Source organism: Sesamum indicum, linkage group LG2 (assembly GCF_000512975.1).
Source record: "Sesamum indicum cultivar Zhongzhi No. 13 linkage group LG2, S_indicum_v1.0, whole genome shotgun sequence".
Taxonomy (NCBI): domain Eukaryota; kingdom Viridiplantae; phylum Streptophyta; class Magnoliopsida; order Lamiales; family Pedaliaceae; genus Sesamum; species Sesamum indicum.
In genome coordinates, this window is record NC_026146.1 from 12,702,903 (window position 1) to 12,718,461 (window position 15,559).

A 15,559-nucleotide genomic window follows, 5' to 3' on the forward strand; every position below is an offset into this window, starting at 1 on the left:
AATAAATTTTTTTCAAATAAATTATTATTATACGTCTTGACACGTACTAACATATGTGAGAAAGTTTTTCACAAAAAATATTTGTCTGTCTTGCAATAAGTCGGTAGTAAGTCAATCGAAAATAAATATTTTTTTGCTAATATGAATAAGTCCCGTGAATTTCGACTAACTAATTAATCTATTTGTTGCACGGAAACAACCGTCGCAAATAGTAGATGTCATTTTTCAAATCACATGGGGTCTATATGTAATTACATCAAATTTTAGGGAAGGTCGGTGTAATTATTCCTTTGTTTAATTTATTTATTTCAATTAAACTTTATTTAATATTTTAATTGTATTTTATTCCTTTAAGAATATTAATAAACAAAAAAATTATCTATATGAAAAAAATAAACAACACAAGCCTTAAACGTTATATATAATTTTTTAAAAAAGAAGCTGACTGCTAACAGGATTAGAAAATCACAGTCTTCTTTTTTTTATTTTTTTAATTAAAAATTGAATGAATTATACTGCATGCCCTTTATTTTATTTATTTTATTTTCTAGAGAAATCTTTTCCCATAATAATAATTATTATGGGGGGAAATTTGTAGTTTTTATTTAAAATAGGGCCTAAATTTATTTATTTCTATTAGCATCTGCTATAATTTTGTAATTTATTTTATGAAATAACTCATTGCACTAACTAATAGTAATAGTTAAATATTCATGAATTTATAGAGCATGTGGGGTGTAAAAAACATTCAATAACAAATTAATTTGATAAGTTGTTATAAGATATTATGAGACTGAACTACAATGTTTTTCTTGTTTAAGTAAAATTTTTTATAAGATATGATGCGTGTTCGAATTTAGACAATTTATTTCGAGTCTAAGTTGAATATGAAAAGGTCTGAATACACATGCTTAACGAGGTCGGTAATCTTGTAATGTGTCTTACAAAATAAGAAATCATTCGAATATCGAGCATACTTCGATTATAGTATTCAAATACTTAAATTAGCAAGATACTAGGAAAAAAAGAGCTAGAGGGCGTACGGAAGTATGGAGTGTCAAAATTTGTACTTCGAACGTATGGGCAGTATATATAGATATATCGGGTTGTATGATTCTAACATGAATTATCGTTTTGAGGACAATCAGGTAGTTCTCTTGAGTCCATACATACCTCTAAATTTGAGTCTGATCGGGGCCAAATCGATATATGGCCTGAATAAAATAATTTGCAGATTTTGGCCTATTTTAAAATTAGGGATAATTACACTCTCATCTCATAAGATTTGGTGTAATTACATATAGACTCTATGTTGTTTGAAAAATTACACCTAGTACTCTGAGGTTTGCTTCTGGCTAACAAATAAGTCTCTCCGTTAATCAAAATTCACCAAATTTTCTGATATTAACAACAAAAAAAAAATCTATATTTACCCGCGATTGACTTATTGCATGTTAAATAAATAGTTTTGTAACCAAATTACCCTCACACGTTAATGCTTGTGAGGAGGTTTATCTTCATTGTTATAAAGATAGTTTAGTCCAAAAAAATTGTTTGACCCGCCATAAGTCAGCAATAAGTCAATTGAGGGCAAATATCAATTTTCATTCATATTTTTTTTTGTTAATATCAGCAAACTAAGTAAATTTTGACCAATGCGAAACTTATTTATTAAATAAAAGCAAACCTCATAATTCAGGAATACTAGATATAATTCCCTAAATTATAGAGAATTTACGTATAATTACACTAAATTAAAGAGTATAATTATGACTTAAAATTATTATAAAGTGTTGGGCACAATTGTATAAATTTTTAAATGTTTTTTAATCTCATTTTGAAGGTAGAAGTGAGAGAAGTTTTGTTGATTTCTTGTGAGAAAAAGAGAAGCAATGCCTTACCCACTAATAAAAAGATCCCCAAAAGCAACTTTTGAACTACAAATATTATATACCATAATGTGGGACAAAAACAGCTACTCATCCACAATCATACAACTAACTGACAAAATGTGTTAAGAGTAGAGACCATATGGTTATGATGAAATATTAATAATTAATTATTTTAAATGTTTTGTACCTAAATTTTAATTAATAAGTGAAGAGATGCAATTATTTTTTGAATTTTTTTTAAAAAGATTCATTTATTTAAAAATTAAGGTAAATTACATGAACACTCCTGAGATTAAGCATAATAACACAAACACCCCATATTTTTTGTAAAATTATAGGTACACCTCCGACAGGTGTTAGTGCAATGTACTCAGGGGGTGTTCATGTAGAGTTTCGCCATTGAATAGATGATGCACCTGTAATTACAGCTATGACCTCAATGAATATACTCGATATTTTTCAAATGGAATCCGGGTGTTTGTATAATTAAATTTAATCTCTAGGGGTGTTAGTATAATTTACCCTAAAAATTATTAATAATTTTGGAGAGAAACTCTATGATTGATAATTGCACGATTAATGAATAAATTAACAGAAATTAAATATAAAACGTTGTATAGGATTACACAATTTTCTACATACATTTCAGCCCCCTTTACTTCGAGGATCATACTAAATGAATGATAAGATTATCCTTTAATAAATGAATTATAAGAAAGCCATGTATAATTAGTCAGATGTTTACTTATATGTATTATCGAGACATGATAAATTCTATCAAGTGTTTACTTTGATGTATCCACATGCTTTTAGTAGAATAATTACCTTTGAGCCCTTGTTTATAAAATTTAATAGACAACAAAATATTTTTATTTTTTTATTCTTATTCTTGTTATTATCATTATATTATTATTTTTCAGTCAAATTTGAGGGTACAATGGTAATTTACATTTGGTGCATCATTGAGACTAATTTTATACCACCTTCCACAGTGATATTAGTTATTCAGGTATAACAGTAATTAATACAGAATTTTAATTCTATACTGATGCCCATACAATAAAATAAATATTTTATATTAATATTTTTATATAAACTTATATATCAAAGTAAAGGGGTTTCGAAATCAGAAGAGTTTGAAGAAATTGAAGAATGAAAAGAAGAGGTGGAAAGGAGTGAATTAGGTACCACAAAAATTCCCCGCCATTGGCGGAACCACGAGTTGCACGTGACCCCATATGCAATGACTAATCATTGAAGGCACGTGTTCTCGACACGTCGCCGCCTGCTTCAATTGACATTTTGCATACTTCATGTGTGAAGTTGATCGTATTCACTCCCTTCAAGGGTAAGGCGTGACAAATATCGTCGTAGGTTTTTGGTAAGTGGGTGAGTAATATTCAGAGAGTCATTGAAATAAAAATATTGGAGCCTGGGCCGGGTACAAATTCAATAGAATCCAATAATACCCGATATCTAATTTTTGTAAATTTAGGTCTCGTTTACTTTGAGAATCGTATTAAATAAATAGTAGAATTGTATTTTATTAAATGAATAATAAAAGAATCTTGTATGATTAGTCTTATATGTTCTATCAAGTGTTTACTTTCATATATCCGCATGTCTTTGGTAGGAAAATTATTTTTGAGCCATTGTTTACAAAATTTAATAGACAATAAAATATTATTATTGTTATTTTTTATTTTTTATTTGAGAGGAAAGTTGAACTATTTCATTGATCAAAACCAGAAACAAGTGTCCGCCAATAGAGGGGGAAAACAAGGACCCTCTAACACAGAACTAGTTGCTTTCCTGGCCAAACAGTGGGCAACTTTGTTAGCAGTTCTGGGAACAAGCGAAAAGGTGCAACAGTCGAAATCAGAAAACTAAACATTTGATATCACGCGTGACAGCGCCAGTAGTAGAACAATCAGTCTGGGGCGAAGACAATTTGAGATGGATATTGGCACAATCCCCTTTGAGGACTATCCTCATCCACCCGAACCGTTGAGCAAGGAGAACAGTCTCCCTAGCAGCAAAAGCCTCTACCATTTCTGGCTCAGGCACCCATCTCTTGCGAATAGATTTCCACCACATGCACGCTCCAACTGAGTCGTGCAATAATGCGACCCCCAATCTCTGAGGAAGTGGTGAACATGGCACCATCGTAATTAACTTAATTTCGCCGTCCCCAGGCGGAGAGCAGCGAACAGGGGAAACCTTTGGTGCAATCTTGGTTGATGTCGCAAAGACCAAACGGAACGTGAGGAGGTAATTAAGCACGAAGGAAAGAAAACTCACCTGCCGGAAGAAAGATTCGTTCCATGAGACTGCGGTTTCTATTCCAACAAATAGGCCAACAGATGGTGATGATACTCTCAAAGTCCTCTTTGGAGAAGCTCTTCGCTAAGTGCTCAAGCCAGCCACACGAATCGAATGAGAATTCAAACATAAGCGCCCAACGAAGATGCGAACAACTCCATACTTGGCGGGCAAACGGCACTGGCCCTTATGAAAACCGTGAGTAGAGCAAGGAAAAGGCCCGGGAGGAGTCCATACAATCTTAGGAAGGATACACACAATCCTCCTCAAAAATGGATGATTCGCCTGGTCGCTAAGGGACCTATGGGAGGAGGCTCGCATAGGGCAAGAAAGCCTCAAGTATGGGACATACAGAAAGCCGTGTCAAACGAAATATTAGATGTGGAGATGCCCGAATCATCCAGTTTGGATCCACCCAAAAAATCGAATTGACAGTACCTCACAGTAATTCTTTGGCCACCCTAGTCAATTATGAAGTAAGTTGGATCTTTATAGATTCTGATAGCTTAGACAATATTTTGTTTGAAGAAGCCTACAATCAAATGCATCTAGAAGATACCCTTAGAATTAGTAGATATCTCTTTATACAGCTTTGCAGGGGGAGGTGGATGGTTGATTTTGGATAACGTCCTTGTAGCGCATGAAGGTTGATCACTTTCCTAAAACTAAGAAAAAAAGGGCGCAAACGGTACATTGCTCTTAAGCTTTAATATATTATAAAATTAATATTGTCAAAATGAAAAATTAAAAACATTTATAAAGGTATTAATATTTTCACATACTGCATAGGCAATGAGAATGTTATTTCTTGATATCACTTTGTATAGACTAAATAGGTAAAAGAAGATTAAATGTAGTAAGAATCACTATTCGAAGACTCAAAATCAACTCAAAGTCTGCTAGTCTGAAATCCTTGGGACAAATTCCTTCAGCTACCTTTTGGATAAAAAGCCTTCAGATTTGGGAGAAGAATTCCAAGAAATAATTTCAAACAAGTACATATAAAAAGAAATTAAAATTCATCAATATTCAACAAACCATATTTCAATATAAAATTTAAGGATTTAAAATCCTTTCTAATATGAAATTATCCAAACATATTAAAAAAAATACTATTAAAGATTTGAAATTCCTATATTCAAATGCATCAAACCAAACACAATGTTATATCACCAAACAAGAGATTTGAAAATGTGAATTGGAAATCAAAGGAATTTAGGAATCCATTCAGTTTAAATCCTTAACTAAATCCAAATTCACAGTTCCTTACACTGCGTGAGATATGGAGGATGAGTAGGCAAATGAAATGCAGCTCCAACTTCATGTGGAATTAAACCATTTTCTCCTCAACTATGGCCCAAGCAGAACACCTTATACCATCCAGATCCTACCTGGATTTTCTTGCTTTCTTCTTTTGTCCAGCATTATCAGGGGTTCGATTACCAAGCTTTCGCTTTGTTCCAGCTAGTTTTGAAGCATTAGCAGCCTGAAGGGCTTTTTCCTTTCTAGCAGCTACTGCTGGCCTTTTCTTGTGCCCAGACTTCTGCTCCATGGCAGGTTGAGATTTTGATTTTGCAGGCAACGTAATCCTTGTATGAACCTTCTTCTGGGTACCAGACTTGCTAGCTCGCAAGCCCTGGTATGACAAGTTTGCCTTGGCTTTCACCTTATTAGCATCATCCGGAGTTCTGGAACCAACAGCAGATTTCTTAGCGGATAAGCTATTAGTGTCTGGTTGTAAAGAGTTCTTCCTCTTTGAAGAAGTGTCATTTGGTTTGGCATGACTTAGCCTAAGCTCACGATCCCGAAGCTTCAAGTTGGGTTTCTTAACCACAAAATTCGCAGCATCCTTAATGAGCACAAGAAGTAAATAAAATTAATCATTTTGCTTAAAACATAAACATTCAAGACCTTGACATAAAAAGCAAACCACAAATACCCATGGAATTGAAGTCTTTAGTAAAAGATAAAACCACGCAGGACGAAGCATAAGATCACGGATCTCAGATTACAAAGGGTTTGGAAATGCGATGTGGAGCATATATTTTATAAAAGCAACCATTAGAAAGTAAATAAGAAAAACCATAAGATCAATCATTTTAACATTTCGTACTAAACAGCAGTTTCCCAGATTAGAAGAAGACATAGATCATAGAAAATCATACAGCAAGGCCAATTATCCGTGAAAAGTACTTCCTTGGAATAGATGACCACATAGTTCACATAAATCCATATAGCACTGAGGACAAAAGGATCATCTGTTTAACTTAGTAATTAAAGATATTCAGCGCAAACAGGTGAAAAAATTTACAAAAAAATCAATGTGATGATGCAATCACCATATACAGTTAATCTTAATTCATGAGAGATTACTGGAAGCACCACTTAGCAACAGCACTAATCCACCCAACCAAAGACACAAACCCTCAAAAAGTGAACAAAAAGAACATACAAACAATCATGCAAGAAGGATAAAAGTAGGCAAAAGAAAGAAACTGATAAATAAGAACTTGATAGAGGAGGGCCGAGGGGGCGTTCGAAGAGAGAGCATATGCCACTTCGAATTGAAGCTTGAACTTCTATTATCCTTTTACCTTTTCTCACCAGAAAAACAGAAAAAGTACTACATTTACATGCTTTTCGGTTTCCGAATGATACAAAAACTTGATTGTGGCTTTGCAAGAGTTTCTACCTGTTCCATATCCTCATTGGAGTACCACTCCAGGCCTTACCCACCCATCTCCTAGGTGGACTCCATTTTAGCTCAATTCTCAATCTAAACTCACAGACATTATGAAAATTTTATGTGGTGTCAAATTGATATATTTCCAATGAGAATACGTATAAACAAACATGTTTTTACTATAACTTTCAAAAACTGCACTAAAAATGATTCAGGTAAAGCTGTGCATTATTAAGCACTTCAAATGCATTAAAGTGCAGCTAAAACCTGCGAACCACCCCTCACCCCCATCCCAGGGAAAAATATAGGATGGACAAAATACAGAGAGAATATAAATTCCCTACTCGGAATCCAGACACAAAATGTACTTGCAGTAGCATATCATCCAAGATCTACCTATATTCTTGAGTGATTGGTCAAAAAACCATCAATCCATGACACAATATAACTCTGAATCACACCATTTTTAGTGCCCCCCAAAATGTTGTCTCATTCGAGTTTCACTCCTCTACACCTGACAATGGATCAAAGCAATTAAGCAAACACTGGCCATAATTAGTCCCACTCCACAATTTTCAAGATGTTAACTAGAATTTTATTTAATTCAGAATCTCGGGATCTTTTTTTTATTTAAGACAATATATCCACATAAAACCCTTAAGAAATTGATTATTTTGCACGTCCGCATAATTTTCTTAAGCCATAGACTAGAAATTGCCCAAAGATGGTAAAGCGCTTAAATAAGGCAATGAACTGACAAATTATACATGACATTCATTCCATTGGAAACATACGATGTATACCCAAAATCCATCAACATAGTTTATATGATGACACAAAAATTATGCAAATTACCACAAAATGACGGATTCAGAACAAATAACACCAATTTGCAATTTTCCTTACCAAACACAGAATAGGTGGTCAATCAAGCTAGTTCAAAGAATTCACCAAGGGTTTTTAGGTTCCAAAATAAAAATACAAAAAGAAATGGTATTCAATCTAGTTTTACATACAGAAACCATTCCACATAATACTGTGACTAGAATAGATCAGAGAAAAGAAAGTAGCTTTGAGTTAGATAGGGAAGATTGTTAGTAAAAGACACCAACCAATGCAATTATACTACTCATACCTTGGTTTTGAACAAGACATATGCAATGCCCTTTCCCAAGCTCGATCCAGGATCTCTGATAACCCGAACAGCTTCAATACTAGTCTCAAGATTTTTTATACCAGTAAAGAGCTTATAAAGCTCTTCGTCCTAGAAAGGTTGAAAAGTGGAACATGGTTATAGAGGTAGAGAAAGACTCATGAAAAAGAGAACCAACTAACTTTCAAGATCAGAAATCATACCTTGACATCAAATGGAAGGTTTCCCACAAAAACAGTCCTCTTATTGTCATACAAGGGAGAATTATCCCCCTTCAATTTCTTGCGTGGTGGGCATGCCCTGTCAACACGGATATGATTTCGACCAACCTGTACTCATGGACATTACAAATCACCCCCTTTTACCTGTATAATAAGTACATTCTATCTTGAAAGGAAGTAGAAAGAATGTTAACATGGAAACATACCAAAGCCATATTATGGGTCAATGATGCTTGAGCAGACTCCTCTGTTTTGAAAACAACATAAGCATGAACGCTGCAAAAAGAACAGCCAACTTTATGTATATGCGTTTTGCAATAATACAACTAAAAGCACTGCTAGACCTCATATAGATGGTCATGTAACATTGAATGGGGAAAGAGAAATCTGATATCTTCAAGTTCTTGTACTAAAATTTGGCCAAACACAAACAGAAAAGAACTGAAATATACAAAACCAAGCAAGCATGGATGCATTGACCATTAAGATTAGCAGGAAAGCTGGACCTTATCATTGAGCAAGCTGAGTAGACTAATTTTCCAGTTTAAAAATATTCATTAGTGAGTGTACTAATCTAGACAGCATATTACTCCACTTGATTTTGATAGAAACTACTCCACGAAGGCCTAATTATCAGGGTGTAGTCCGAACTGTACTATCAGAAACCACAAAAAGAAAATATTTCATGTCGAAATCAGCATTTTCTTTGTTCTTCATTTTTCTTTTTTTATTTTCTTTTATCTTTTTTCCGGGATGGAGAGACCCTGTATCGTTATCTTTCTAAAACTTACGGAGAAAATTGCAGCTGCAATCTAGTTTACCACATGATATCCACCAAAGTGACAAACTCAACCAAGTACATAGAGAACTCCAATAGAAAACAAACCTGTCTCCATTTTCATTGATCCGCTTCTTGATTACAGCACCTTTCCTCGGCATTTTGCCCTGTAAATGGAAATTACCACCATTCAAATTCCTTTCATGGCGTCAATCCAATTTCAGAAACATCCTCATTAAGTTATATGATACAACAATCACAAGTAAGAAAGAGGAAAAGGATAGCTAACTCACATCAATAATAGGAACTGAACGAATCCTTACAGACTCAACTTCACCAAACTTAGCAAACTCCTTTACAATTTCCTTTTTCTTCAACTTCAGTGGCAAATTCCCAACAAATACAGTCCTTAATAGCTTACTTTCATCATCAAAACCTTCCTTTGGTACCATAGTATCCTCCGGATTCTCCATTTTCTTCCTCTTCTCGCCCAACACACCACTTTCCCCCTTATTTTCCTTCATCTCATCCATCACTCCATATCGCCTCGCCTCATATTCTGCCTCCACCTCATCCCTCTTCCTCTTCTTCTTTTTCTTCTTTTCATTTTTACCACTAAACTCACCACTTTCAACTTTTCTAGGAAAATCTCCAATATCTTTTCCCTGGGTTTCTTTTGATTCAAAATGAATAGTATTAACGTTCTTCTCATCCCCTTGCAATTCAGCCGCCCTCAATTTCTTACTCTTCTCCTCAACAAATTCAGTATCAAGACCGGAGTTTCCTTCCTTCACCTCATCTTTCTTTCTTTTATTCTTCTGCTGGATCTCAGAAAATCCCGAATCTCCCAAAATACCCTTATTCTCAGCATCTTTTCCGGCGAACCCTAATCCCGATTCATGGTTTGGCTGCCGGGTTTCAATGGGCTTCCTGCGGAATGGATTATTCTCAGAGAAAAGAGAATTAGAAGCTGAATTTTGTTCTGAAATTTCACCAAACAGTGTCTTGAAAACCGTGGAGGAATTTTCACCCTCATTAGATTTGGAAGGACCACTTGTGCCCCCGTCTTTCACAGGGTTTTTGGCTTTCTTCGCCATTAACAAGAATGAAGTGCGTTTAGGACTATGAGGTAAAATCTTCGGTGGGAAGACTCGAGAAATTGTGGAGGACTTCGGAGTAAACCTAGCTACGGTTTCAACATTAAGGTAACGCCGTAAGGATGGGTCTCAGTGATCGTCATAAAAATAAATAAATAACTTTCAAAAAGAAAAATTGGAGTTTGTAAAGTGCAAAATCGCAAGTTTGGATACTATAAGTAGGTACCAAAAAAAGTTATATGGCAAAATGTAGCATTATGTTTGGTTTGTTTTTAATTTGTTTTGGGGTGGTTTGTAGACATAGAGAGAGAAAAACAAAAATAAATAAGTACAAATTAGAGATAGTGTATATGTTTGGATTTGTTATTGGAGATAATATAAGATAAGTATGATATGTTTAATGTTGGTTAGTGGAAGATAAAAAGTACTGTTGATTGTCAAATCATGTCTCTTTTATTTATATTTATATATATATGTATTGAATATGTATATAATTTATTTAGTTATGAGTGGATTAAAATAAATTATATTTTCTAATTATATATGCACAGTTGGGCTATAGATATACACAAAATCAACCAAAACACTTAAAAACAAGTTTGAAAACTACAAAATAAAATGACCCAAACATGCAAAAAAAAAATTTCCATCTTTGAGATGGGCCAAAAATAAAAACAAACATAATTAAAATTTTATAAAATCGATATAATAATTAACACGAAAAAAAAAATAGATGTCAAAATATTAAGACGATCATAATTTGAATGGCAAAATGTAATATACCGTAATTTTTAATATATGTCAAATTTAATAATTCTTATATTTATGCCAATAACTTGAATGACCTAATTAATAATTGTTTTTATCATATTTATTGCAATTTTATTAGTAACTGCATTAATAAAACTATAACATGTAATTAAAAACAAAAAATAAAAGATCATTTCAATGATTTAAATATTTTATAATAGTGTAAACAATGTTTATCCATGGTTAGTTGTGTGCCCCCATCTTTTTTACTTTTTCTTTGTTTTGAAAAATGGACGTGTGGTGATGGTTTAGGAGTAGCATTTTGTCATTCGAATTATGTCTGTTTTTATATTTTATCATTGAAACTTCTTTTTTGGTCAATTTGTCATCTCAATTTTATAAAAATTTCACTTTGCCATATACGATCATTTTTTTTTTGTTGATTTTTTTATTGGAGAAACATGACATTCTATGCGAAAAATATAAATCACATAACTCTTAATATATCACATGTGCATTGCATGTGATATTGTTGTGATAAAAATTTGATTGAAAAATAATTATAAATGGAAAATTACGAATTTTCGTAAAATTGAGATGGTAAGTTGACCAAAAAAAAAAAGTTTAAATGCCAAAGTGTAAAAACGATCATAGTTCAAATGACAAAATCTAACTAACACCCCCCATCACCCTCACAAGGAGCGGTTTCTATGGTACGTTGTTGAAAATATTAAATTGTGTACACTGACATTTTATTCTATTATACTGGAGACGACTAAAAAAATCATATGATGTGCCCAATAATTACACCTCAAATCCCCAAACATTTTAGTCTATCTTACTATAAAGGTGTTTACTTTACACGATAAGTGATTTAATCGATTCTATATTCTTTAAAATATTACTTTACACGATCATTTATTTAATTAATTTTTTATTTATCATCTGACTTATTTTAATATATCAAGTGATCTAATTAGTTCTTATTTATATCTGTATTAGGGAATTTCTCAACATTAAATATTTTCAAATGTCATGATATTTTTTAGTCATTTCATGTAATATTATAGGGGTATTTTAATCTAGTTAGTGTATTATATTAAGAATATAATACACAAAAAAAATTGATATGGGTAAATACGTGTAATGAAAAAATAAATTAATAGGAATAAATATGAAAAGTAATTAATAAATATATTTTATTTTTAAATAAAAAATATTACAAATTAATTTAGTCGAATAAAAAAAAGAAAGAAAGAAAGAAATATATATCCATGGAAGTGCTGGTTCCGTAAAAATACTAGGTGAAACGTGCGCCGTTGGATCTTTTCCATCGCTGCGATACATCCGTCCAAAGGTCCTTGTTCAGAACGACGCTCCAGCCACTTAATGGAATTGGGCATTGGGCCTTCTCCCATTGAGACAACCAAATCATCATTGTGCCTCCAGATTGTGCCCTAGATCCGACGACTATCTTTAAACTGGCTTCCCTCCAACATCGTGCGGCCTAGATTCTTACTGAGTATTCGTTGCATTATCTTGACAGTATTTAGTATGAAATTTTGGTCTGTTGAGCCTCGACTCTGGGTTTTGAATGATTTACATACATCTCAAAATCTTTTAAAATTTACAACAGTTAGAGCACCACATTTCACCAAAAGCTACAACTGAGTAACAATAATGCATCTCAAATCTTTAAAAGTTTCAACAGTCGAAGCACTGTGTTTCGACGTGGTTTCCACAAATTCTAACAAAAAATTACATGAAAAAAGCTTTAACTCACTAATGATGTTTTCTGGAAGGAGAAAACGAATGCTTCTATGTAATTTGAAAGGTTGGCGTTGCTCGTAACACTACAACTCTAGTACTTCAGGTCGTACATGGAATGATAACTAACAGCAAGTTAAGAACACAACATATTAGCTAGTTATGCAACGGGACAAAGAGTTAACAGAAGATCGAACCAGAAGTTTTGGATTCTTTGGGGGATACCGCCAACACAACCAAAAACTAAGTGCTAGATCACAAAGAATACTACTACAAATACCCAATTTGCATTGGAAGGAGTAAAATACAATGATGTTTTTCATACTTTGTCGATGAGTACGCGTTGTGGAGAAAAGGAAACACTTTTAGCAGACTGCTCAGAAGCATCAGCCAGGCCTTGAAACATTCTCAATATCTCAGAGATATCCTCCAAGTAGTACTTAGCCTTGCTGGGCTTCTGTCCGACCGTGCAAGCAAACACTTCAGCAACTGGGGAAAGAGAACCGTCGTCTTTTGCACTCATTATCACCTCAAACATATCCTCATCAGATCGGTCGTCCCCTATGCAAAGCACGAAATCGGGAAGTACTTCTTTCTTTCGCATCATTGCTAGAAGTCTTTCCGCCACCAGCCCCTTGTTGACCCCCTGGTGGAGAGAAAATACAGTCGATGATGTAAACAACACCAGAATCAAGAAAAACTCCCACCACGCTCATGTTTCAGTTGGAGAAAGAGACTCATTATATGTTTAGGCTTGGGCAAATATAGAATGACTTAATTTCATTATAAACACATTGTATTTATATGTCATGACTAGGAAAACACATAATGATAAACTTAATCAGAATTCAGAAAGGAAAAAGAAAAAACAGAACATAATTAAGCTCAGTCAATGTCATGAAGTCGTCTACGCGCAGCAGCGCAAGATTTCCACAAATAGTCAAGCAGTCAAGCGGCAATCTTTTATGGACATAATTATAGGTAAACATAGATCAGGATAATAACTAAGTTGGGATAAAATGTTTCCTCAGATATACTTGAGAGTGAGAACATTAACTCAAGAATACTCATAGTTGTCAAAAGCTCATGGCAGATGCTGCTGCACTATGCAACATTCTAAAGTCAAAAGGAAAGGTCAGAATGGTGTAGTTTGTTGATATTAATAAACATAATCAATTTGATTCGTTCTGTGGCAACACTAAGATATTATAATATGTCCGAAATGTCTTAGAGAAGGGAACCGTAAAATAATGAGACCCCAGAATACTGTGGAGTTCAAATAAAAGTTCAGGCAAAGAAAAAAAAACAAGAGATATGGACTCTGAAACAACTATGACAGAACATGGAGAAATTCCCCGTGAATTTGCATGGACATCCGATATTGACAGCTGCGGTGCTTTTGTGCTCACCAAGCATAACATGTTCTTATAGGGCATTACATCAGCCAATGCCCTCAGAACTCTTAACGTACACCATACTTGTGACAACCTATTCTCCTCTTCGAATGTTCACTTGGGCAGCGTCACCAGGCGCAACCAATCAATTGACTTGTCCTTGTGAACTAGTAGATGAAAGGCTCATCTTAGTAGACTCATGTCCCTTGCCTGAGTGCTGCATATGGTTCATTCTGCCCATTCTTCAGTAGAGTAACCATTGCTTCCTGAGTATAAATTCCTCTACTGTATACTAGTATCCCATCATTTTGTTTGCTCACCTGAGCAACATCGTCCTTTACATTGTTGAAACCATCCAACAGACACCTTGCATCACTTTTAGACTTCCAAACTCTTGTTTCAAAGGTAAAGTAAACACGGAAACATTGAAAAAATTGATGTGGACGCCTATAAATGAAGGTGGAAAATAACTCTCATCTCTATAAATGATACGATCCCATCACAAAGGGGCCAATCTTAATTGTATGCATATACTTTCGTATGACCCTAGGTTCGCCATGCTTCCTTCAACTCCATAGTATATTATGAAGACAATGGTGGGAATTAGTCCATTTAGGTATAACCTCTAGCCTCAGTTTAGGACATGCCATCAGAATAGCACAAAATTAGATCCGTAGCAATAGAATAGGAATTTTCCTCAGGTATGATTGTTGCCTAGCTTATATTTCATAGCTTAGATCCCGAGTCCATGATTTTCCAGATGCAAGGCTAATAGGGTTGTCAGTTATGGAGCCAAGTCTATGATTTCTGTTACCCTTACAACTAGAGACAATTAAGTTTGAGCAGAACTTAAGCGTTCAAACTTCATGGATGTATGATCTTCCATGGGTTCAGGGCAGCACTCTCACCTATATTATCTATATCTTTAAATGGTGGCCCTAAAGCATGATAAGGTCAATTACAATCATGTCAAATGAAAAACAAACAAAAACGGAAATAACAAGCTCAGAAATGATTCCACCATTAGCTACTTGAGGACTACTAAGGCCAACAATCTTCAATTCCCAAACATAGTTCTTTCTTCTTGTTTGGTCTGCTATAACGGCTCATTGTAACCTTTTATATGCAGTTACAAGAAATCATTCCTCGGTTTATAGTTAAAAGATATTACACAGAAAAGAAAAGCAAGTTGATTGCATTGGTCAATAAATTATACTCTTAATTTCTTATCACCCTATTTTCAAGCTGTATCTTACTAAGAAAAAGCATGTATCAGCAATGTAGTCTCTTCTCTATTTTATGTTCTGAATGTCTCTACCACCGCTGTTCAGCAGTATGGTTCAAGATGATCAGTGCTTATGTACAGAACGCAGTCTAATTATGATTTATTACAAACATAGGGATCTGGAGTACAAGCTCATTAAGAAGAGTTTTACTAGCATGCTTTACAGAATTTATCTTGTTGTACACTGGTCACATTTAAAATACATCATTTTCAAATG

The 15,559-nt window shown here is 34.1% G+C and overlaps 2 protein-coding genes across 6 annotated transcripts in view; both read right to left on the reverse strand.

Moving 5' to 3' along the window:
* Positions 5,330-10,283, reverse strand: LOC105155992 (RNA-binding protein 34). The gene is made up of 6 exons (XM_011071999.2): positions 9,343-10,283; positions 9,158-9,216; positions 8,478-8,547; positions 8,254-8,379; positions 8,033-8,161; positions 5,330-6,063 (listed from the first exon to the last, which is right to left on the reverse strand). Exons 1-6 carry the CDS (start codon positions 10,144-10,146, stop codon positions 5,602-5,604), a joined length of 1,650 nt encoding a protein of 549 aa, XP_011070301.1. The 5' UTR covers positions 10,147-10,283; the 3' UTR covers positions 5,330-5,601.
* LOC105155994 (alpha,alpha-trehalose-phosphate synthase [UDP-forming] 5) overlaps positions 12,765-15,559 on the reverse strand; it is an 8,800-nt gene continuing 6,005 nt past the window's right edge. For 4 of the 5 annotated variants that reach the window (XM_011072000.2, XM_011072001.2, XM_011072003.2 and 1 more), the window contains one exon: positions 12,765-13,309. In XM_011072000.2, the coding sequence (XP_011070302.1) occupies positions 12,983-13,309 (327 nt within the window). In that variant the 3' untranslated portion in view covers positions 12,765-12,982. The remainder of the gene's footprint in view (positions 13,310-15,559) is intronic. The other variant, XM_020698071.1, reaches the window with a different exon arrangement.